This window comes from Petaurus breviceps, unplaced genomic scaffold (assembly GCF_028583685.1).
Source record: "Petaurus breviceps papuanus isolate PSGF00001 unplaced genomic scaffold, PetGlider_PUasm1.0 126, whole genome shotgun sequence".
NCBI classification, from domain to species: Eukaryota; Metazoa; Chordata; class Mammalia; order Diprotodontia; family Petauridae; genus Petaurus; species Petaurus breviceps.
The window spans coordinates 36,430,988-36,457,544 of NW_027185655.1; the positions used below are offsets into that span (position 1 = coordinate 36,430,988).

Sequence of the window (26,557 nt, forward strand, 5' to 3'; positions counted from 1 at the left end):
CTCTCTCTCTCTCTCTCTCTCTCTCTCTCTCTCTCTCTCTCTCTCTGCCAATAGCAGAACAGCTAATAACTACTTGGCTTGTCCTAATTAGAATTTCATCCTTCAAATACTAGAGGAACTCACATGGGGAAATGTAATTCTGGACCTGACCAATAAGGAAGAAATGACTACTGAAGCAAAAATGATGGAAACCATGGGTCACTGTGACCACTCTGTATCTTAAAATGTGTGATCATGGAGGGGAAAGGAAGCTAGAAATGGTGTGGGAGACTAAAAGCAAAGGACTCAGGGAAAAGATATGTAGAAACCTTCAACAAGGTAAATCAGCTCATGAGGAATGGGAAGAATTTAAGAAGGCAAGTCTGAATACCCAAAAAGAACAAATCCATGGACAATAAAAGTTTAAGGAGATAGACTTATTAAAGGGCCAGAATGAGACAAAGCTCATGAGTAAAACCAAGGGCAACAAAAATGAAAGAAGATGATGAAAGAAAGGGGAGAAGAAGGGAATAAGCATTTCTAAAGCACCTAGTGTGCTGTTTAGTCAGGCACTGTGATCTGACTTCAAATCAAGCTTCAAATGCTTCCTAAATGTGTAGTCCTGGGAAAGTCACTGTTTACTTCAATTTTCTCACTATCATTACCTCAACTTTCTCCTATCAAAATTAGGATAATAGCATCAAGTCCCTCACAGGATTGTTGTGAAGATGAAATGAGATAATTATAAAGTGTTTAGCACATAGTTGGCAATTGAATTGATTGGCTATGTGGGGACAAGGAAGAGTAAAATTAACATTGTGTGGCAGATGAAACATTAGACATGGAGTTAGCAAGTCCTGACTCAAATCCTACCACAGACACATACACGTATGATTTTGAAACTCTTCTGCAAAAGGAAAGTGATGGACTCAATGACCTCTAGGGTCCTTTATGGATCTAACTCTAGGGGTCCTATGATCCAAAGGGTCAAAGATAATTGCTGGAAAGATTTTAGGTCTCTCAACAGAAATAAGGAAGTTTGGAAGTCAGTGGGTTTAGTTTGGAGGCAAAGATAGTGAATTCTGTTTTGGATAGATCTCATTCCAGACATCTATGGGGTATATATGTTGAGTTGATGTTGAAGGAGAAAGGAGAGAGATGAAGTTAGAATATGGAGATTTGGAAGTCACCTGAAGATATGATTACTGAACTCATGATAACTGAGGCCACTGAAAAAGTTTTGAGCAAGGCAGACCAGGACAGAGTTATGTGATATACCCATAGAAAGAGGTATGGGGCATGGATTATGATCCGGCAAAGAAGACTGAGAAGGACTTATTAAATAAGAGGAGAAGTATAAGATTGTGGTGAGGAAAACTCAGTGAGGAGAAGGTGTTCAAACCTCTTTCTTTGGGGATGGATAGCATTTTTCATCATAAGTCCTTCATAATTGTCTTGGATCATCATATTGCTGAAAATAGCCAAGTCATTCAGAGCTGATCATCTTACAATATTTCTGCTACTTTGTACACAGTACATTTCACTTTGGGATGATCAACCCAACGGGGAAGTCAAGGATGAGAACTGAAAAGGTCTCTGGATTTTGTAATTAAGCTATTATTGGTAACTTTGGAATGAGCAACCATGTAATGCCAATTCCAGGTGGAACACTAATGGTTATATCCCTACAGTACACATTTTGGTAAGGGAGCACCAATGTCTTGTTGAACTGATTTTACAAAAATAGACAAACAAAAGAATTTGCTGTCTTTACCATAGCTTTGGCACTTTTAAAAATGCTTCTATTACATGACAGGCAATCTTTTGACAAGACTTGGGATCAAATTTTCTTCTGATAGTTTCTATAAGACAGGAAGTAGATCAAAAACAGGACAATTTTCTGAAGAGTGCTTGCACCGATGGCAATTTGAGCTGTCTCATTTTGATAGACATACATGAGTGATATTGTTCCTGTCCTTTGCAGTATGCACAACTAAGAAGTCTCAAAGAATGTTTATAACTCCAAAGTGGCTAGGCCACTACTGAGAGGCAGGCATTTATAAGTGAAACATTTTAAGGGATGATGCTGGAAGCAGTGGAAATAAGACACTTAGTGTTTATAATCCTCCTTCCTTTAAAAATGAATACAGGATTAAAGCAAAGACAGAATGTCAGTATGCCTTGAACATACCCTTAGTTTCTTAATGAGTCAACTGGCTTGAAAATGAAAGTTTCAGCAGGGGAGGATATCCACAGATGGACAAATACTGTGAGTATATTTGGTATAAATGAATATAGCTTCATTCCTATTTGCTCAGCTTCAGATGAAATAATGAATATTAATCAGAATGTCACAGTCAATAATACCCTAAATCAGACTGCTGTGGAGATTTCCAAATATCATCATGTGGAAATTGAATTCGATCACATGCAGATGTAAGGGGAAATTTCTTTTATGAAAATCCAACCACTAGGGCTTATTCATCCATTCTCTACAAGAAAATCTACCTTTTGGAGTTGAATTATGCCCAAAGGGCTATAACACCATGCATACCCTTTGACCAGGCAATATTACTACTAGGTCTGTATCTTAAAAGAGATAAAAAACAAAAAGGGAAGCCTCTACTCTGAAAGACTGGTGACAGTGGAATACAATTTTCCAGAAGGCAAAAGAGCTCGGGTTACTACCCAGGATCACATACCCAGTGAGACTGAACATATTCTTCTAGGCAGAGATGGTTATTCAATGATATAACAGAGTTCCAGACCTTCCTGATGAAAAAGCCAGAGCACAATGGAAAATTCAACCTCCAATTACGAGATGCAAGAGTGACATAGAAAGGTAAACACACACACACACACACACACACACACACACACACACACACACCCTGCTATTTAATAAGAGCAAACTGTTTATAGACAAGTAGAGGGTATGAGTATAAAATACACACAATGACGATTTTTAAAAAATCTTATTAAGGGCTACAAAGGGACTGCAATGGAAGAAGAGGGATGAATGAAGTGGAAAAGGGTAAATTATGCCACACGAAGAGGCATAAAAACAATATAGCAGAGGAAAAGAAGGGAGGGAGATGAGAATCATATGAGCTTTTCCCTCATTAGTTCTGATGCAAGGAGGGAATAACAACCAGTTAAGCATAGGACTCTATGGAGAAGAAATGCAAAAAGTTTCATTTTAGAGGGAAAGAGGGGAGGGAAAGGAGTTTCGCATGAGATTTTTTTCCTGTCACTCTTGGTGCTAAGAAGAAATAACATACGTCATTAAGTATAAAAATATCCTATAGGCAGTAGGAGGGGGAAAGGGATATGAAAGGGGGGGGTTAGTAGGGAGGGAAGAAGGGGGAGGGGGAGGAAAAGGGAGGGGGGCTGATGAGGGAATACTGAGGTAGGCAGTGGTCAAAAGGAAAACTATTAAAGGGGGGAAGGGGGAAAATATGAGCATTAAAAGGGGAGGGAATAGGATGAAGGGAAAGAAACAGATAACAATCATAACTGCAAATGTGAATGGAATGAACTCTCCCATAAAATGGTGATGGATAGCAGAATGGATTAGAAATCATAATCCTACAATATGCTACATCTGAAACAGAGGGATACACACAAGGTAAAGGTAAAAGGCTGGAGTAAAATATATCATGCCTCAGCTAGAGTAAAAAAAAACAGGGGTAGCAATCCTTATCTCAGATAAAGCAAAAGCAAAGATTGATCTAATTAAAAGAGATAAGAAAGGGAACTATATCCTATTAAAAGGCACCATCAAGAATGAAGCAATATCATTACTTAACATATATGCACCAAGTGGTATAGCATCCAAATTCCTAGAGGAGAAGGTAAAGGAATTAGAGGAAGAAATAGAGAGCAAAACTATATTAGTGGAGGGGCAGCCAGGTGGCTCAGTGAGTAAGAGCACTGGCTCCAGTGTTGGGATGACCTGGAGATCAAATCCCGGGCTCAGACACTCAGCACCACACCCAGAAATAACTGGCCTTGTAACCTTGAGCAAGTTACTTAACCCCGATTGTTTAAAAAAAATAAAGAAAACTATATTAGTGGGAGACCTTAATCTCCTCATCTCTAAAATTGATAAATCCAACTTCAAAATAAACAAGAAAGAAGTTAAGGAAGCGAACAGAATTTTAGAGAGGATAGGTATGATAGATCTCTGGAGAAAACTGAATGGGGATAAAAAGGAATATACTTTCTTCTCAGTGGTTTATGGCACATACTCAAAAATTGACCATGTTCTAGGGCATAAAAACCTCACAATTTTATGCAGTAAGGCACAAATATTAAATGCACCCTTCTCAGATCATGATGCAATAAAAATTATATGCAATAGAGGGCCATGGAAATACAGACTAAAAACTAATTGGAAATTAAACAACTTAATCCTAAAGAATGAGTGGGCCAAACAAGAAATTATAGAAATAATCAGTAATTTCATTCAAGAAAATGATAATAATGAGACAACATACCAAAATTTGTTGGATGCATTAAAGGCAGTTCTTAGTGGAAGTTTTATATCCCTGAGTGCATACACGATTAAATTAAAGGAAAGAGAGGTCAACGAATTGGGCATGCAATTGAAAAACCTAGAAAAAGAATGAATTTAAAAATCCCCAATTAAATACTAAGTTAGAAATATTTAAAACCAAAGGACAGATTAATAAAATTGAAATCAAGAAAACTACTGAATTAATAAATAAAACTAAGAGCTGGTTTTATGAAAAAAAAAAACAATAAAATTGATAGACCCTTAGTCAACATGATAAAAAAAAAGAAAGAAGAAAATCAAATTATGAGTATCAAAAATGAAAAGAGTGAATCTACCTCCAACGAAAAGGAAATCAAAACAATAATTAGGAATTATTTTTCCCAATTGTATGCACATAAATTTGACAATCTTAGGGAAATGGATAAATATTTACAAAAATACAAGTTTCCCAGATTAACTGAAGAGAAAGTAAATTACTTAAACAACCCCATCTCAGAAAAAAGAAATTGAACAAGCCATCAGTCAACTCCCTGGGAAAAAATCTCCAGGGCCAGATGGATTTACTAGTGAATTCTATCAAACATTTAAAGAACAATTTATTCCAATACCCTACAAACTATTTGGGAAAATTAGTGAAGGAGTCCCACCAAATTCTTTTTATGATGCAAATATGGTACTGATACCTAAATCAGGAAGAGATAAAACAGAGAAAGAAAATTATAGACCAATCTCCCTCATGAATATAGATGCAAAAATTTTAAATAAAATATTAGCAAAAAGACTACAGCAACTTTTCTCAAGAATAATACACTTTGATCAGGTAGGATTTATTCCAGGAATGCAAGGATGGTTTAATATTAGGAAAACCATCAGTATAATTGATCATATCAACAATAAAACTAGCAGAAACCACATGATCATCTCAATAGATACAGAAAAGTCTTTTGACAAAATACAACATCCATTCCTATTAAAAACATTAGGACATATAGGAATAAATGGAACCTTCCATAAAATAATAGGTATCATCTATTTAAAGCCATCAGCATGTATTATATGTAATGGGGAGAAGCTAGAATCATTTCCCATAATATCAGAGGTGAAACAAGGGTGTCCACTATCACCCCTCTTATTCAATCTGGTACTAGAAATGTTAGCAGTAGCAATTAGAGAAGAAAAAGAAATCAAAGGAATCAAATTAGGCAAAGAAGAGACCAAGCTATCACTCTTTGCAGATGATATGATGATATACTTAGAGACTCCTAGAGAATCAAGTAAAAAACTACTTGAGACAATAAATAAACTTGGCAAAGTTGCAGGATATAAAATACAACCACATAAATCCTTGGCATTCCTATGTATTTCCAATGAAATTCAACAGCAAGAGATAGAAAGAGAAATCCCATTTAAAATTACTGTAGACATTATAAAATATTTGGGAATCTACATGCCAAAACAAACCCAGGACCTATATGACCACAACTACAAAACACTTTTCACACAAATAAAGTCAGATCTAACTAATTGGAAAATATCAATTGCTCATGGCTGGGTCGAGCTAATATAATAAAAACGATGATTTTACCTAAATTAAATTATATATTTAGTGCCATACCAATTAATTTATTTAAAAAAAACTACTTTATAGAGCTAGAAAAAATAGTAACAAAATTCATTTGGAAGAATAAATGATTCAGAATATCAAGGGAATTAATGAAAAGAAATACTAGGGAAAGTAGTCTAGCTATACCATATTTCAATCTATATTATAAAGCAGCAATCATCAAAACTACTTGGTACTGGCTGAAGAATAGAGGAGTGGATCAATCGGATAGATTAGGCACACGAGATTCAGAAGTCATTGACTATAGTAATCTATTGTTTGATAAACCCCAAGACCCTGTTTTTTTTGGGATAAGAACTCACTATTTGACAAAAACTGCTGGGAAAACTGGAATATAGTATGGCAGAAACTGGGCATAGACCATTATCTAACACCATATACCAAAATCAAGTGTAAATGGGTGCATGATCTAGGTATAAAGGTTCATACTGTAAGCAGTCTGCTAAAACAAGGAATAGTTTACCTATCAGACTTGTGGAGAGGGAATGACTATGACGAAACAGGAATTAGAGAACATTATAAAATGTAAAATGGATAATTTTGACTACATGAAATTGAAAAGTTTCTGTATAAACAAAGCCAATGTAACCAAGATTAAGAGGGAGGTGGGAAATTGGGAAAGAATTTTTATAACCTATGTCTCTGACAAAGGACTCATTTCTAAAATATACAGAGAACTTAGTCAAATCTATAAGAATACAAGTCATTCCCCAATCGATAAATGGTCAAAGGACATGAACAGGCAATTTTCAGAGAAAGAAATTAAAGATATCTATAAGCACATGAAGAAATGCTCTAAATCACTATCGATTAGAGAAATGCAAATCAAAACAACTCTGAGGTACCACATCTCACCAGTCAGATTGACTAAGATGATAAAACAGGAAAATGACAAACGCTGGAGAGGATGTGGGCAAATTGGAACACTTATGCATTGTGGGTAGAGTTGTGAACTGATCCAGCCTTTCTGGAGAGCAATCTGGAACTATGCCCAAAGGGCTATAAATACTTTCATACCCTTTGATCCAGCAACACCACTCCTAGGGTTATATCCCAAAGAGATCATAGAAGTGGGAGAAAGACCCATATGTACAAAAGTGGTTTTAGCAGCTATTTTTATAGCTATAACCTATATATTTCCAAAGAATTGGAAATTAAGGGGGTGCCCATCAATTGAGGAATGGCTGAACAAGTTATGGTATATGCATGTTATGGAATACTATTGTGCTATAAGAAAAGAAGAGAAGATGGACTTCACGTTTACCTGGAGAGGCTTAAATGAACTGATGCTGAGTGAGAAGAGTAGAACCAGGAGAAATTTGTACACAATTACAGACACAACTTAAGTGTGATGACCAACTTTGATAGACTGGACTCTTCTCAGCAATGCAGTGATATAAGTCAATTGCAAATGTCTCATGATGGAGAAAAATGTGTACATCCATAGAAAGGACTAGAAATAACTGAGTTTATATTCAGATTGAAGCAAACTACCTGATCTTTTTCCTTTTCTTGTTTGGTTTTATGTCCTCTCTACCATTTTTCATTCCATCTGATACAATCTGTCTTTATAACCTGACTAATGTATAATGTGAAAGTATTTACAGATTCTATACTTGACTGTATGCTGCCATGGGAGGGGAGGGAAGGTACAAAATGTGAAATTCAAGGAATTGTAGAATTCAATCTTCTAAACTAAAAGAAAACAAACAAATTAATAAAAAAAAATTTAAGGGAAAGGACCTATACATACAGAAATATTTATAGCAGCTCTTTATGGGTGGCAAAGAATTGGAAATTGAGGGGATGCTCATCAATTGGGAAATGGCTGAACAAATTGTGGTATGTGATTATAATGGAATTCTATTATGGTATAAGAAATGATGAGCAGAACATTCTCAGAAAAAAACTGGAAGGACTTTCATGAGCTGATGCGCAAAGTGAAATGTACTGTGTGCAAAGTATCAGCAATATTGTAAGATGATCAGCTCTGAATGACTTGGCTATTCTCAGCAATACAATGATCCAAAACAATTGTGAAGGACTTATGATGAAAAATGCTATCCATCCCCAAGAAAGAAGTGATGGTGTCTGAATACAGATTTAATAATACTTTTTTTTACTTTCTTTTTCTTTCTTGAGGGTTTTTATTGGTCTATGTTTTCTATCCTAACATGGCTAACATGAAAATGTTTTGCATGACTACACATGTATAACCTATATCAAATTTCTTGCTTTCTCAATGAGGGGGGTAAGCAGGAAGAAGGGAAAGAATTTGGAACTCAAAGTTTTAAAAAACGAATGTTAAAAAATGTTTTTACATCTAACTAGGGGGAAATAAAACACTAAATAATTTCTTAAAGAAAATCTACCTTTTCCTATGTTTGTATACAACATGTTACATAATACATGTCAAATATTGAGAGGTATCATTCTTAGGAGCTGGGTTAAAATCTAGTTTTCTACTCTTTTCATTTTTAAAATGCTAACTACTATTTGTGGTAGTCACTACTATTCGTAGGGTAGCCATGTGTCACAGAGGATAGAAGATGGAACTTGAAGTAATAAAACTGCAATCCTGCCCCAGACACTTACTAGTTGTATGATTTAACTTCTGTTTGTCTCAATTCCCTCTCCTATGAAATGGGAATAGTAATAGCACCTTCCTCCAAAGGTTATTGTAAGGACCAAATGGGATAAATTTTTAAAAATATTTTGCAAACTTTAAACTACTATATAAGTATATAGGTTATATATTTAAACTACTATATAAATATAAATTAAACTTAGAGACCATTTACATATGTGTTCATATAGGAATCTAGATTTTTTATAGCTCCAACCCCCAAATAGGATATATAAGGGGAAAAATATTTAAGTGATTGTTGTATGTTTTAGAAGATCCTGACATCCAACAAATTAATCCTTTCAGAACCTCATTCTAATCACCTGTAAAATGGGGACAATGGTACATACCCTAGGCATCAGTCCTCCTCTGCCTTATACTTCTGTACATGGCCCTTATCTAATAGAAAGACCATAGTGCCCAGGAGTTAAGAAACAACTTCATACTTTATGAAAGAACTTTGGTAACTCAAAAGTATTGTGACAAATGCTGGGTATTATCATCCATCAGACTTTAAGAAGCAAACTTAGCTTCCACAGGAAGTCATATTCAATTAATATATTCTCTAACCTACACTGATATGTATTAGCATATCCTCATCATAGATCTCAGGGACCCTGACCTCAAGTCTGACCTCCTCACTTCACAGACAGGAAAACTAAAGACCAGAGAGTTTAAATGATTTGCCCAAAGTCGCACCAGTAACAAATGAGAAAGGCAGGATTTGAACTTAGGGTTTCTATCTCCAAAGTTGATGCTGTTTATTCTTTCTTCCTATTATATGAACCCCATAAAAATGTTTTGCTTTCCCACAGAATTAAGAATCTCTTATGTACTAGGAGCTGTGTTAATAGCTTTACAAATATTATCTCATCCAATCCTCACAGCAACCCTGGAAAGAAGGTTATTATTCCCAATTTACAGTTGGGGAAACTGAGACAGGAGTATTTAAGAGATTTAGGATCACACTGCTTGAAAGTGTCTGAGGCTGAATTTGAACTCAAGTTTTCCCAACTCCAGGACTAGTGTTCTATCCCCTGTGGCATCCAGCTTTCTCACATATGTAATGAGAAAGAAGCTCAGTATGCTGCCGATCTTTCTCACTGTAACACGACCAGCCACAATGTGCTTTAGGGCTGTACTCAGTCATAGAACTAGTCAGTGATGGAGCCATCTTGTGATTCATGGCTTCTCTCTCTTCCTTACTGCCCCTCATTCATGCTTGAGCAGAACTCAGATTCAGAAGGAGTGAAGGGAGTCCTGAGTATTAGCTGGGAGGAAGCTTTGGGATTAAGGTTCAATAAGAGAGTCAGAGTCAGAGACAGAGCTCCAAGTGAAGGCAGACAGGACACAGCAAGTGATTTTTGATTCAGTGACCTTTTGATTCAGAAGACCAAGGAAACTTTCAGAGATGATTAATATCAGAATGATGAGGCCAAAGGAGAAAGGAAGGCTAATGATTTCAAAACCATTCAATGTGCTGGACAAATTATCTGCTTTCAAAGAGCAGTAAAAAAAAAAAGAATGAATCTGATTTGGCATTTTAAAATATTAGATTAATAGGTACGATATCATAAAGAGTTCTTTAACCTTTTGATAGCAATGCAGTACTGGGATTCTTCACTTGTTTTGTGCCAGGGACCCTTTTGGCTACTGTCTGGTGTAGCCAGACTGGACCCCTTCTCAGAATCACGTTTTTATGTGCATAAATCAAAGGTACTTAGGATTACAAAGGAAACTAATTATGTTGAAATGCAATTACAAAAAAAAATTAATTCATGGCCTTCTTTCCACCTCCCCAATCCTTCCTCTTCCCACCCCCCAAATCTGTCTGCCTCAGTTTAAAAACCTTTTCACTAGAGTAAAACAAATCTCTGTTAAGTCATTTTCTAACCTAAGGTATATCTCTCACTGCTGGCTATAGAGAACAATTGCCCAGTGCTTTTTTGGTTTCCCAGGATTTCCGGATGATCAGTCTGGGAAATCTTAGATTGTTTTACCATACAGAGAACCAGACTTGGATCAAAAGGAGGAAAACAATCCCTATTAAAATGACCAGTCAATGATGTAACTTACTACATTGATGAAAAACAAGAAATTATTTTTTCTGATTTTACTCCCCAAGCTTTGGCAAATGATGAATGAATTGCCATGATAAGCCTGGAAACAAATTCTATGACAGAAGTAGCATTTTGTAAAATATGTTAAAAATTACATTCAAATTATACCGTTCATGGGAATATCACTCTACATTACAAGATAAATATTATACAATGCAGATTTCTATTTACAACATAGTTTAGACTTATCTAGAGTTTATTAAAATCATTTCCTTTTTAACTGATGCATTCCTTGAGCTTAATTTCAGCTGTCTAATAAAAATACTATCCAAATTAGTTCCTTTCAATTTTTTTGTGAAATAATGAAATGTTTCTTTTGATTAAAAAAATAAAAAAAAGTTAGGAAACTGTCAGAAACAAGGTGTGCTGGGAAAAATACTGAGGAAAGCTTTTTTTCTAAAATAAAGAGTTGTTTTAAGTTTGAAAATTAAAAACGATTAATTTTAAAATTCATCATGGACATGTGTTCTAAAAATTATACTATTAAACATATGCAAATTGCTTCTGATCCTTTTGGTTAAGTTTACTTTAATTTTTAAAAAGTATTAAGCACTGTGCTGGTTATTTTGAGTAATTCATCAGAAGTTGTTTTCTTAACTTGGAACTGGGAGATTTTAATTCAAATCCCATCTCTGCTACTTATAAATTCTGTGACCTCAGACAGGTCACTCAAATTTTCTCATGCCTTGATCTCCCCATCTCTTGATCTCCCCATCTACAGTACTAGAACAATAAGACTGCCTACCTCATGAGTTTAACCTTAACTTATTTCTTTCTTCCAAACATAAACTAAAAGGAAATTTATGTTCATGTAGCTGGTTTCTAGAGTTCTCAGGATAATGTTATTAACCTTATTAATAAGAAACATTTTAATGTCAAGCCGATTAAATACCATGGCATATGCATCTTCCTGGTAATAAAAATGGTTCTATGTGTAGCATACTCCTAGATTATGACTGCCCTGAGATTAACAAATATAACTAAGAACTCACCCAATCACACAAATTATATAGCACATCATGATTATAATTTATTTTTTGACTATACAGATACACCTTCATATTTCAAACACACAAAAAATGTACCTTTTCACCCATGTCACCTTTGGGTCCACTCTCTCCAGCATCTCCCTAAGGGGAAAAAGGGAAAGGATGAGATCATATCTTTAATGTCTCACACAGTAATGCAAAATTAAGTAAAGTAAAATTAAGTGTTTTTCCCCTTCCTTTGTATATAGTATAACAAATTATAAATTCTTTGCAAAGCCACAAATATTAAAAAAAAATTATTTAATTTGACTGAATGAAACCATAAGGCCAAAGGAAATGACCACAAAATGTCATCGATACTATATCTTCAAAGAACTTTTCATCAACTTAATTTTAATGAAGTAAAAAAATATGCTTGCAAGTAACATGGTCTGATGCATTAATAAATAATGTTGTAGTCCTAGTCCCAGCTCTTTGATTTATAAAGTCATCCAACAACTGACAATCAATTTAGCAATTCCTTAATTCCTATTTTGAGCTTTTATCTCCTGCATACAATGAAATACCTCCCAAACTGTTCCATGAACATGTACCTGACTCAGGTCAAGTCTGAAGAGGACTGTGATTACTAGCAGGATAGAGATACTTGTACACAACTCAAAAATCTCAGGCACATTCATCTATTCTGACCATAATCTGGGAAGTTAACTGCTTTCCCCTGAAGGACTCTGTTCTTTCTAAGGTTCTATTTACCACTGTTTTTTTTCCCCTACCATAATCTTTCTCTTTTATGTGACTTTTGGGGGTGGTTGGTTTGCATATTTGAGTGCAGGGATATCTTGAAGGTAGAGGTTCTCATATCTTCTCCAAATGTGGCTGGATGACTCTGGATTTAGGGATTATTAGACTGTATAGAAATTATACAAATTTCAAAATCCTGATATAAATGAAAGGTTGAAAGCCAACATCAACAGAAAGCAATGGTACATTGATGAGAAAGGACATATCATTGAGATTTGAAGGGGGGCAGCTAGGTGATACCGTGAACAGAGCACCAGCCCTGGAGTCAGGAGGACCTGAGTTCAAATCCGGCCTCAGACACTTAACACTTACTAGCCATGTGACCTTGAGCAAGTTACTTAACCTCAATTGCCCTGCTCTCCCCCCTCCAAAAAAAAAGAGATTTGAAGGATCTGTGTTTCTTAGTGTATGGTTTTTGGTGTAATGTAATGGTTTGGGTAAGTTAAAGCTAGTTATTATTGCAGATTTTTATCATTAATATATTTCTTCTTTTAATAAAGACATAAGGAAATTAATGTGAATCCTAACACATTCCCTCTCAGATTTAGTTTATTCGGTATATATCTTCTATGTTCATAATTGTTTGCATGTTGAATCCCCCATTCGATTGTGTTCTCCTTAATGGCAGATTTTTTCCCCTTTTCTTTGTATGCCCATTGCTTAGTGCCTAGCACATTTCTATTGTTGTTGTTCCATCATTTCAGTCATGTCCAACTCTTTGTAATTCTATTTAGGATTTCCTGGTATCTTTTCTGGGACGATTTGCCATTTCTTTTGCCAGCTCATTTTATAAATGAGGAAACTGAGGCAAACAGGGCTAACTGATTTGCCCAGAGTCACACAGCCAGTAAGTGTCTGAGGTCAGATCTGAACTCAGGAAGATGAGTCTTCCTGATTCCAGACCCGGCACTCAATATCCATTAAACCACCTAACTATAGTAGATGCTTAGTAAATATTGGATTTTACTTTTTTTTTTAATGAGGCAACAAATTTCAGTGTCTTCTTCCTAATACTTGTACTTCTATATTCCAAGGATATGGGATTTTGCAAGTATGGATACTCTTACCACTAATGCATCTTACACACCATCTACTACTTGATATTTTTTTAAGCAATTGGGGTTAAGTAACTTGCTCAAGGTTACACAGCCAGTTATTATTTCTGGGTGTGGTGCTGAGTATCTGAGCCCGGATTTGATCCAGGTCATCCCAACACTGGAGCCGGTGCTCTTACTCGCTGAGCCACCTGGCTGCCCCTAAGCAATTGGGGTTAAGTAACTTGCTCAAGGTTACATGGCCAGGTATTTCTGGGTGGGTGCTAAGTGTCTGAGCCCGGGATTCAATCTCCAGGTCTTCTCAACATTGGAGCTGGTGCTCTTACTCGCTGTGCTACCTGGCTGCCCCTACTACTTGATATTTTAACTTAAGAGTTATCCAGCACCTTTTTTTTTTGGTGGGGGGAGGGCAGGGCAATTGGGGTTAAGTGACTTGCCCAAGGTCACAGGGCTAGTAAATGTTAAGTGTCTGAGTTCAGATTTGAACTCAGGTCCTTCTGACTCCAGGGCCAGTGCTCTACTCAGTGCACCACCTAGCCATCACTCAGCACCTTTTTTAATGTATTTAAATTTCAATACTTACACTGGTATTTGAAGTCTTCTGTATTCTGGCTTCCATGCACATGTCAATCTTAGCTCAACTCCCTACTCCATCAAAACCATTTCTTGCCTACATTCTTATCTGTGCCTGATCTGTTTTACTGTTTCTCTGAGCTAGCACACTCTCCTCTCTTTTTGTCTAACATCTACCATTCCTTTAAAATCTAGCTGAAGTTCCAGCTCCAGCAATCTAATTGGATAAATATAAATTGACTATCTAGAGGCAGATGCCTCTTGTAGTCTATTTTCAGACCTAGGGAATCAATCCCCTGAACTCTATTAGCATTTGTTATTTGTACCATTAGCATATGAGACTTGGTTTTACTATTTAAAAAAGGTCAATAGGATGTCTCCCCCAACAGATTTATAAATCCTTTGTTGTTAAGGACCAAAGCATGTCTTATATTCTTCTGTGTGTGTTTTGAACACCTGGTGTAGATATGACAGACATTCAATAATTGTGATTGATGGTGATTTCTTCTTTATTTTGTTGTTGTTGAGTCATTTCAATTGTTTCTGACTCTTTGTGGCCCCATTTGGGATTTTATTGGCAAAGATGCTGGAGTGGTTTGCCATCTCCTTCTTAGCTCATTTTACAGATGAGGAAATTAAGGCAAACAGGGTTAAGTGACTTACCCATGGTCACACAGCCAGTAAGTATCTGAGACCAGATTTGAACTCAGGAATATGAGTTTTCCTGACTTCAAACCCGGCACTCTATCCACTATGCCACCTAGCTGTCCCTTTCTTTTTTCAATAGTTTAGTGCTAAATGTAAGTAATATTTCTTTATCTTTAATGAAATGCTGATTAATATATAATAGTCAACCTAGTAATAGTACCCCAATCTCTTCAGATCTCCAACATACTACAGTCTGTTGACAGATCAGCTCATTAGGCCTTTTTTTAAAGCAGTTGGGGTTAAGTAACTTGCTCAAGGTTACATGGCCAGGTTTGTGTGTGTGTGGGTGTGTGTGTGTGTGTGGGTGTGTGTGGGTGGGTGTGGGTGTTAAGTATCTGAGGCCAGAATCGATCCCAGGTCCTCCTGACTCTGGGGCCGGCACTCTTACTCACTGCATCATCTAGCTACCCCCAGCTCATTGGGTCTTAAAAGAACTTGAGATCTATAGACATAACCATCAAGACTGTCAGTGTAGACTTATAGAGATTGCTTAAAGTGTTTTCCTATAGAGAAAATAGAGGCTAGACATTCTTAAATTTGGGGGTATATGTCATGACCCTTCTCCCCCCCCCCCAACACACACACACTGGTGATCTAGTGAGCTCTATGGACCTTTCTCAGAATTATGTTTGTAAGCCTTCAATTTGGAGAGGATTAAGAAATCAATTATATTAAAATAAAGTCATCAAAATATTGAAAAAATAAATTCTTGGATCCCTGGATAAGAACCTCCTGCTTTGGTCAGTTTCTAGATACGTCACTTCTTCCCTTTCCTTCATATACTCATGCTAGTCATGAATACTTACTCTGATTCCCAGTCTTGTCTTCCATTTGCAAAATTTCAGGTTTCATTTTGGAAACCCATATTTCTGCTGGATGATCTATTTACTTCACCATTAAATTTCTATAAATAGTGAGCCAAATTTTTGCAGGCCTAGTGAGTTTTAAAAGTTTTTAAAAGGTTGGCATGGGAGACTGAACATTTTTAGTTGGAGTAGACCTTTGGGCAGCTAGGTGGATAAAGCACTAGACCCAGAGTCGGGAAGACCCGAGTTTAAATCTGGCCCCAGACACTTCCTAGCTGTGTGACCCTGGGCAAGTCACCTAAACCTATTTGCCTCAGTTTCCTCATATGTAAAATGTTCTAGAGAAGAAATTCTCCAGGATCTTTGCCAAGAAAACACCATGAAGAGTTGGAAATGACTGAAATGACTGACCAACAATAACACCCAACTGAAAAATAGCAATAATAGTAGCATCTACCTCCCAGTGTTGTTGAGGGGATCAAATGAGACAATATTTGTAAAGTGTTTAGCACAGTGCCTGGCACATAATAGGCAATATATAAGTAAAATAAGTTTCATTCTAGGGGGAAAAAAGAGATAAATACAACCTTACCTTTTCTCCTCGCTCTCCAGGATCACCCTGAGAAAAAGAAAAGATGTAGGTACGTTATTCACATGTTCAACTACATACTGTTGATAAGTGAGTTTAGTTGAGGGTGCCTGAAAAGATGAGGAAATATATGGGGATGCTGCGCAAAACATTACAAAGTGGATGGCATGAAGAATCATCCACTAAATTCTAAAACACCAGGATAAAAAGACTCCAAAATTTGAGTAAGTTCAAAATTAACAAGAAGTCACCTAATTTCACATTAAGGGTGATGACTTTTAAGGAACTTTCTGCCCTCCAAAATGAGATGTTGACCAGAGAAAGTGGCTGTATGATTTTGGAGAAGGTTTTTGATTCCAACTCAGTCACTGACATATTATGTGACCCTGGGTCACACTTTCCCTTTTTGGGTCTCAGTTTTCTAATTTGTAAAGTGAAATGATTGATTGACGTTAGAGTCTTCTCTGCCTTAAAAGTCTGTCATTCAATGACTTAAGTTGGATATTGGCCACATAGATACTGCCTGAAGAAAAAAAAATGATTCTTGGCAGACTATTCAAACCTAGGTATTATTTTGATTTTTTTCATCTGTGTTGTTGAGATCTAAAGAAAGATCCAGGGGGCGGAGCCAAGATGGCGGAGTAGAAGCACGACCCTCCCGCAGCTCCGGCTTCCACCCTCCCCAATTCATGTAAAAAGGGGACTCTAAAGCTGCAAAACCCATAAAAATGACACAGAGAAGGTAACCTCCCGCTGAAAACAGCCCGGCAGGCCGGCAGGAATCGGCCAGCACAGCGCTCTGGGAGCGAAGCCCAGCCCCACCCCGAGGCTTTAGCCCCAGGGTGGGCCTGACCAGCCGCCAGCCAGAGAGACTTCAGATCAGCAGCAGCTGCGGCCGTTTCCAGATTTATCAACACATAGACGCGAAGGACAAGGTGAGAGGCCAGTGCATTCTGGACTTTGGGACCCAGTAAGTGGGAGTGCGTGGCTTTTACCCCCAGGGCGAGAAACCGCTGAGACGCCAGCACAGCCTGCCAGTGCCACGTGGTGGCTTCAGCTCCTGGCCTGCAGAGTGTAGGGGGACCAAGAACCAGTCTGAGGGGTCATCGCTCTTGCTTTAACCTGCTTGGATCTGGATTGCAGTCTAGGGTGGAGGTCCTGGGGTGTGTGTCCAGCTTTCCAGAGCGTGTGGAGACCTCAGAGAGGGCACCCATCTAATACCTCTGGCAGCTGAGAAAACCCCAGCATTTGGGACGAAAACTCCCCTGTCTGGTGGCAGAGTCCTACTGTGGCAAAAAGCCCAAAAGTCAAATAATTGAGTGGCAAAATGAGCAGGCAAAGGAAACAAAGCAGACAGAAGATTCCAACATTACACTCCTATTTTGGGGATAAGAAGGAGCAAGACATGGAACTGGAGGAAATCAGTGAAGTCAGAACTCCTGCACCAAAAGCTTCAAAGGAAAATACAAGCTGGTTTCAGGCCATAGAGGACCTTAAGAAGCAGATAAGAGAAGTGGAGGAAAAATTGGGAAGAGAAATGAGAACAATGCAAGAAAATTATGAAATGAGAGTCAACAGCCTTACTGAAGAAAATAATACCTTAAAAAACAGACTGACTCAAATGGCAAAGGAGGCTCAGAAAGGCAATGAGGAGAAGAATGCCTTAAAAAGTCGAATTTGCCAGATGGAAAAAGAATCTCAAAAGCTCACTGAGGAGAATCATTGCTTCAGAATTAGATTGGAGCAAATGGAAGCTAATGACTTTATGAGAAATCAAGATGCTGTTAAACAGATCCAAACAAATGAAAGAATAGAAGGCAATGTGAAATATCTCATGGGAAAAACCACTGACCTGGAAAATAGATCCAGGAGAGATAATTTAAAAATTATTGGACTGCCTGAGAGCCATGACCAAAGTAAGAGCCTGGAAAGCATCTTCCAGGAAGTTATCAAAGAAAACTGCCCTGATGTTTTAGAACGAGAGGGCAAAATAGAGGTTGAAAGAATCCACCAATCACCTCCTGAAAAAGATCCCAAAAAGAAAACTCCTAGGAATATTATAGCCAGGGTCCAGAATTCCCAGATTAAGGAGAGAATATTACAAGCAGCCAGGAAGAAACAATTTGAATATTGTGGAAACACAATCAGGATAACCCAGGATCTGGCAGCTTCTACACTGAGGGATCGAAGGGCCTGGAATGTGATATTCCGGAGGTCAAGGGAGCTGGGATTAAAACCAAGAGTCACCTACCCAGCAAAACTGAGTATCCTGTTTCAGGGGAAAATATGGTCATTCAGTGGAATACAGGACTTTCAGGCATTCTTGCTGAAAAAACCAGAGCTGAATAGAAAATTTGACATTCAGATACAAGAAGCAAGAGAAAGAAGCATGAGAAGGTAAACAGGGAAAAGAAATCATAAGGAACTTATCAAAGTTGAACTATTTTTTTAAGCAATTGGGGTTGAGTGGCTTGCTCGGGGTTGCACGGCCAGTTGTTGTTTCTGGGTGTAATGCTGGGTGTCTGGGCCCGGATTTGATCCGGGTCGTCCCGGCACTGAGGCCGGTGCTCTTGCTTGCTGAGCCACTTGGCCAAAGTTTAACTATTAACATTCCTACATGGAAAAACAATAATTGTAACTTATGAAACTTTTCTCAGTAGTTGAAGGGATTAGAAATATATATTATACATATATATATATGTATATATATATATGTCTTTATATGAGGGTATGCAGGCATATGAATACATATGTGAATGTGTGTATATATGTTTACAGGTATACATAGATAGAGGGCACGGGACCAATTTAACAGGAAGGGATGATACTTAAAAGGTGAAATTAAGAGGTGAGAGGGATATAATGAGAGGAGATGGGGAGAGACAGAGTGGGGCAACTATCTCATACAGAAGAGGCAAGGGAAAATGGTTACAATGGAGGGGAAGAATAGGAAGGCAAAAGGAAATGGGTCAACCTTATCCCTATTGAATCTGGCTTGAGGAGGGAGGGAAATACACACTAAATAGGGGATCTCACCCTCCAGGAGAATAGGGGGGGAGGGGATGTGAGGGGGGATGATGGAAGGGAGGGCAGGCTGGGGGGGAGGGAAGTTGGAAGCACCCACTTTTGAAAAGGAACAGGATCAAAGTAGAGAATAGAACAAGTGGAATGTGGGATAGGAGGGAGGGAAATATAGTCAGTCTTTTACAATATATCTGCTATGTTATTGTTTTGCATTAGCCACACATGTATAACCTATACTGAACTGCTTATCTTCCCAGTAAGGGTGGGTGATAAGGGAGGAAGGGAATGAATCTGGAATTCAAAGTTTTAAAATCAAATGTTTAAATATATATATACTATTATCAATATTGTTTTACATGTAATTGGGAAATATAGAGATCCACCATGCCCTATTGGAAAAGTTGAAATGGGTATGGGAGAAAATATGGGAGAGAGCAGATCAGAGGTGGGGATATCCTGTGGGACTGCTGTTTTGGGGGCATGGGTGGGGGAAAAACGGGGAGAAAATTTGTAACTCAAAATCTGGCGGAAACGAACGATGTAAATCAGAAGTTAATAAAGCATTTAAAAAAAAAGAAAGATCCAACAAATTCAATATACTGTCATGTGGATACTGGTGGCATCACCACTTAGGTTCCATGGAAGCATCTGTAAATAGTCTGGTAATTTTTATTTTGCTTAAAGTTGCTGTTATAAAAAAAAAACATTGCTTAGTACAACCTTCAGATTTCCCCTAAAATAAGGTGGCATATGCAGGAAATACCACATTTTATTCTGTTATATAAATGAAGTCAATGAGACTAACAATGCCACACCATTATGAAAATACCAAAGAAAGAAATTGTTGAAAGAATAAGTTACAACATCTGTGTGATGAGAGAACCTGCTGGACTAGGAATCAAGAAGACCTCTGACTAGCCCTGTCAATCAAAGGACCAAAGGTCCCCTGGGTTATTTGTCCTTATCCTATCCCTGAACTTCCAACCCCAAGACACTCTCAGCAGTGTGGATTTTAAAGCCCTATGAAGGGTTTGAGCCAAACAGAATGGTCCCAGCGACATAATACCCTCTGTAGCCTGGTTTCCTCTACCTTCCAACCCAACCAATAGATTCTGAATCCATTGTTTCCTGTGGTATTACAGTCCCCTCTGGAGGATACTGGAATGTGAAAGGACCTAGAGATTTTATGAGAATCTTCACTGCTCAGAAAGTACAAAATCAGGGAAATTCCTGGGGTAAAGAGAGTTTCAATATAACTTTACAGGAAAAGGACAGAAAAAAGTCCTAGAATGAATTACATGCATCGTGAAATAGCAGCTTTTTTGTAAAAGTCTGAGGAGAAGTGTCTAGTCCTCTCAGATCTTCTTGCTGACAGAACAGCTTAGGATAACTTCCATGCTCCTTTTCAAACTCATAACCTAGTTTCAGCGGCAATTCTTTCATTGTTGGGAGCTGACAGTGACCCTCTGGCTTCATGTATTTCTGGCCACGCTCATCACCCAACGCCTATCTATTTATCTATTTCCTAGACAACACTAAAATAGCACCATGAACATCCATTCTTTATGAATTCCAATTATTTGGCATTTTAGTGTGGAGAGAGAGAACCAGACAAGGGAGATGGCTGAGTTCTCAAAGACCTATTCACTTGCCTCTCTTTCTGGGCAAAGAAAACATTCATAAACCTGAAGTCTGTCCTTGGCACCTATTGATAGTGATGTTATCTGTGAAATCAGCTGATGGGTATATATTGCTAGAGATACACAAAAGCAAAACTGATGGGATTATACAGAATCCTGCTCTTTTAGGGGAAGATCACTAAGCAAAGCTTTTGGAATTTGTCTGAATTATATTGTCACCTATATTGTCCTTAATAGACTCTTTCATTTCTCAAGAAAGAGAAAATTTGAAATTTCCCAGAAGTCAATGACACCAAAGCCCCAAACCCTCTCAGGATCTTTCTTAACTAGTCAGACAACATCTTTTTAAATGGAGCTACATCTCCATTAAGCTATAGAAATGTTGCATTATTGAATAGCTAAGTTTCTAGGACCAGTTAACAGAAACTGTGGAAATCATTTGAAAGACTATAAAATTCTGGGCAACATAAATGTGGTCTACAACTTTGCAGAAAATCATCACGGAGGAGCAGAAAACACACTAGACTTTGCAGTAGAAGACTGAGGTTTGAATGTTTGCCCTGAAACTTAATTGCTGAAAGGAAATTCAACTTCCTTATCTATAAAATGAAGACAATACTTAGACTACATTTTTCAGAGACTGGTTGGAGGAAAGTATTATGTAAATGTGAACTATTATTCATTGGCCACCAGGGAAATAAAATCATCTGGGGAACCAGGAACTTCTAATGATAGCCAATAATCTCTGCCAATTTTCTGTGGTTGTAAATAATCCAGAAACAATGTAGATGCCCAGTGATTGAGAGAATAACTAGACAAGTTGTGGTTGTGTTATGGCAACACAATGGAAAAATATTTTGCTGTAAGCACTGATAACATAGATTAGACAAGGTGATCCATGGTGGTACTCCCTGGGGAGGCTAATGCTGTGGACCTCTTGAGCTTGGGAATTCTGAGCTGCAATGATCTAAGGTCATTGGATGTATGCACCAAGTCTAGCAACAATATGGCAAACTCATGGGAGTGTGAGTCCAGCCCCAGGTTGGGATGGAGCAGATCAAAACTCTAATGATAATCAGAGGGAGACCAGGTCAGAGATTAGCCCTTGAACTTCTAGCCTAGAAGAAAGGAGACCCAGTCTTAAAAAAAAAAGAAAGAAAGAGAAGAAAAAGAACTTATAGCCATGAAGAAAATGGGGAGGCATGGGAAAAAACTATGAAATACTTAATAAAGTAAAAAGTAAGCAAGATAAGGAAAACAATGACTACAACAACATAAAGGGGGAAAAAAGCAACAGTAAAACTATCAAAACTGAATGCTATGAAATTATAATGACCAAGTTTGGCCCTGAAGAAGAGATGAGAAATTGTACCTCCCTGCCTTTGTTTGTAGAGTTGGGGACTATGGGAGTGGATGCATTGCTTATTTCTGCTGTACTGTTTTTTCCCCTCTTGTTACAAGGGTTGACTCCCTGGGCTAGAGAAGTGAGAGGGAAAATTTGGAAATAAGAGTTAATATGAATACAAAATATGTCAACAAAACTGAAAAAAGAGGAAAAAAGTCTGGTGTGATAAGGGAGACTTAGTTTTATTCTCTTTGCTTTCTAAATCAGAAGAAGCATAATGAGCATTAATTAGAATGTCACAAGTAATAATTTTTTTTCATTTACTATATAAGAGAAATCTTCTGTTGTATCATAATTTTAATAGGCAAAGAAGGCCACACAAGTTTTCTATCAAGTACATCAGAAATGGTAATCACATGATTTTTTAAGCAGATTTTTATAGTGCACAGCAAATGTACAGGACTTTTTTTTAAACTAACCTTAGGTCCAGGTGCTCCATCCTGCCCTGCTGTTCCAGGCAACCCAGGTTCACCCTCAAATGAAAACAGAAGATGTTAACTGAAGAAAATGACAACACCTCCATTAAATATGTCCTTGAATTCTACCCAGCCTTAGAAAGGAGACTCATCTAATTGGGTCTCCCTACATTATGAAAATGGCATAGAAATAAAATGTTGCAAGTAGATGTTATCACCACAGTATATTACATAGCATGGCATGGTGGGTCATATGCCGAACCATAAAGTTAAGAAGACCCTTTTTAGGGATTCTGCTTCTGATGTTTACTAATTGTAGAATTTAACCTCAATGAGCCTAAATTTCCTTATTTAAAGTAGGGATAATTAGCACCTACCTTATAGGGTTTTAAAAATCTTATATGATATAATATTAAGTTCTATAAAGTCTTTAAAGTAATAGGTGTATATGGGGAGTTTTGTATATGCATATATTAATCCTTTTCACTTCAAGTAAGCTTCTATGAGATGTTAATAGCTAGCATTTATATAGTGCCTCAAAGATTGCAAAGCTCTTTAAAATGTTATTTCATTTGATTCTCATAGTTATTATTATCCCCATTTGACAGCTGAAGAAGCAAGAGGTTAAGTGATTTGCCCAGCATCACACAGATAGTAAGGTCTGAAACTGGATTTGAACTCAGGACTTCCTAACTCCAAGTCCAATACTCTATCTACTGGGCCACTTAGTTGATAATTATTCAATGATTAATCTAATAAAGTGAAATTTAATAGTGATAAATATAAAGTCACACATGGGTTCAAAAAGTCAATTGCACAAATAAAGATAGGTAAAGCTTGGCTAAATAGTAATTTTAATGAAAAAGATATGAGAATTTAAGTTATATGTAAGATCAATTGTAGGGCAGTCAAGACAAGAAATATAAGAGGTGTAGAATGCCCAGGACCAGGGAGGCAGTAGTCCTGCCTTGCCATGGTCAGACCAATTCCAGGAACCACATTTTAGGAAGGACATTGGCAAAGCTGGAGAACATATGGAGGAGATAACCAGGATAATAAAGTTCTTTGAAATGATGCCATATGAGAATCATTTGAAGGAAATGAGGGTCTTCTCTGGACAAAAGAAGACTTGTGGGGGGTCAGGAGGCATGGTAGTTATCTTAAAGTATTTGCAGGGCTGTCATATGGATTTGTCTTGGACTGTTTAGTCTAAGATGGAGAAATGGGCGAAAATTGCAAGCAGACAAGTTAAGACTTGATGTCAAGAAAAACTTCCTGATAACATGAGCTACACCAAAATGGAATGGAATGTCTATGGGGGGAGTGGATCTTTATGCAAAAGTTAAATGACCGCTGGGAAGTTATACTGCAGAAAAGATTCCTCATTGGACTTTCCCTAGATGACATGAGGTCCCTTCTGATTTTGAGATTGTGAGTTTCTGTAACTACCAAATCCTTGTAATTATCTTGCCACCATCCCCCCTCCCATTGCCATTATTGACTAACCTGAGGGTTTACTGGCTAGTAAATTGTGTAAGGCCAAATTCAAACACAGGAAGATGAGTCTTCCTGAGTCCAGGTCTGGCACTCTATACACTGTGCCACCTAGCTGCTCCATTTCTCCTTCTACTTTACTACATTATACAGCTTATGATCACTCTCCATAGCCCATAATATTAAGTTCACATTAATTATCTTGAAATTCAAAACCCCTGCATAAATCAGTTCCAACAAACTTTTTCAATACTATACAATATCTTTTCTCATAAAACAATGATCCCAGACAATTTCAAAGGACTTATGATAAAAAAAATGTTGTCCATTGCTCAAGAAAGAATTGATGGAGTTTAAATGCAGATCAAAGCTTATTTTTCAAATTATTAATTATTGTCAAAGATTATTTTTCATTTTCTGTATTGTGTATGTGTGTCTATGTGTATGTGTGTGTGTTTATGTGTTTTTCTTTTGGTCTATGTCTTCTTTTACAACTTGACTAACATGATGATGTGTTATGGATGACTGAATGTGTATAATCTATATCAAACTGCTTACTGTCTCAGGGAGGAGGAAGGTGAGGGAAGGAGGGAGAAAATTTGCAACTCAAAGCATTTTTAAAATGAATGTTAAAATTATCTTTATGTGTAACCGGGGGGATTGGCATTAGAACTGGATATGTTCTATAGAAGAAAGACATGCCCATAAGTTCTTTTTTCTTGCTATATTCCCTTGGTGGTCTCATCCATTCAGTTATCACACAAATTGCTCTTAGGAAAAGATATAAACTCTTTAGCCTGGAATTTAAGGGTCTCTGTGTCCTAATTCCAAATGGCTTTCCCATTCCTATGTCAACCTAGCCCCTTTCACCCACTCTGTATTGTACTTAAATTGTATTACTCACTATCCCCTGACCATGTCTTGCCATATTTTGCCTCTGTGGATTCATGCAGGCTAATGATGTCCATAAACCTATACATCAGAAGTATACCTGGAAATTGTTTCTTCATCTCAACCACTGAAATCCTTTTCTTCTTTCAGGGCTCCATTCAGGAAACTCTCCTATATGAAACCTTCTCCAATACCTCTAAATGCCAATGTCCCCTCACTCCTCAAAGCAATGTTTGCATTTTTATTTGGTCCCCACCACTCCTTGGCTGTCATAGTATTCATCTATATAAGCTCTATAGCTCCCTAGTAGACTGTAATCTCACGGAGAGCATGGCTTGTGTCATTGAATATTTTAAAATACCTCACCACTAGCATAGTGCCTTGCCCATGATACTTAATGACTGTGTCTTACATTGAATTCAATTTCCCCTATTATACACTGCATTATATTTACTTATGGACTTGTTATATTTTTTCTAGTAGACATAGGAGAGGCAGTGTGAAACAGTGGATAGGGTACCAGAATTTAGAGTTAAAAAGACCTGAGTTCAGATTCTTCCTGTAGGCACTCACTAGCTGCATGCCCCTGGGCAAGTCACATTCTCTCTGGGCTTCAATTTCTTCATCTGTGAAATCATAGGGGTAGAACAGATTGACTCTAAGGTCCCTTCCTGCGCTAAACCTATGACACTTAACTATAAACTCTCTCAAAGAGAGACTGCTTCAGCTTTCATTTTTGTTTCCCTAACAGCTGTCATTGAGTAGATGCCCAATTAATACCTTTGAATTGAATCTCTAAAGATAAGCTTGATTTTCTTCATTTCATTTACTATTTCAGTTTCTATAAAAGGTCTAAGAATGCAATAGTCTCAGTTTGATGGAAATATGCTTTACACAAAAATGCTTCTATTTATACATCAGATGAAATAATACTAAGCTTAAAGTCTGAAGTTCCATCACGGAGGGAGAGGGGAGAAAGTCACACCGATGTAGCTGTAGGATGCACACTTGGGTGACTGTAATCAAGGGGATAAGAACAAAATGGGATAAACCTGAAAGAGATCTAGCTTTTGCTCTATGAACTGCAAAACAGAGATAGCAAATCTGTCATTGTCAAGGGAACTATATAACAGGAGAAGGGCTGAGGGAGCACAGAGCAGCTGCCAGTATACAACAACATAGACATTGCTTCAACTGTCAAAAAATAATTACTATAGTTAGAGTTGTGTGGAGCAGGAAAGCCCCAAGCCTGGATGGTAATTTACCTATTCAGATCTTCAAACAAGAAAGGTAAGAGC

At 37.4% G+C, this 26,557-nt stretch overlaps 1 protein-coding gene across 1 annotated transcript in view; it reads right to left on the minus strand.

The window, feature by feature from the left end:
• The window catches only part of COL25A1 (collagen type XXV alpha 1 chain), a 606,174-nt gene that overhangs the window by 110,134 nt on the left and 469,483 nt on the right, over nucleotides 1-26,557 (minus strand). Inside the window, exons 13-15 of the mRNA XM_069100257.1 lie at nucleotides 22,878-22,931; nucleotides 16,393-16,419; nucleotides 11,954-11,998 (exon numbers count right to left, since the gene is read on the minus strand). Coding sequence (XP_068956358.1) covers nucleotides 11,954-11,998; nucleotides 16,393-16,419; nucleotides 22,878-22,931 — 126 coding nt within the window. The remainder of the gene's footprint in view (nucleotides 1-11,953; nucleotides 11,999-16,392; nucleotides 16,420-22,877; nucleotides 22,932-26,557) is intronic.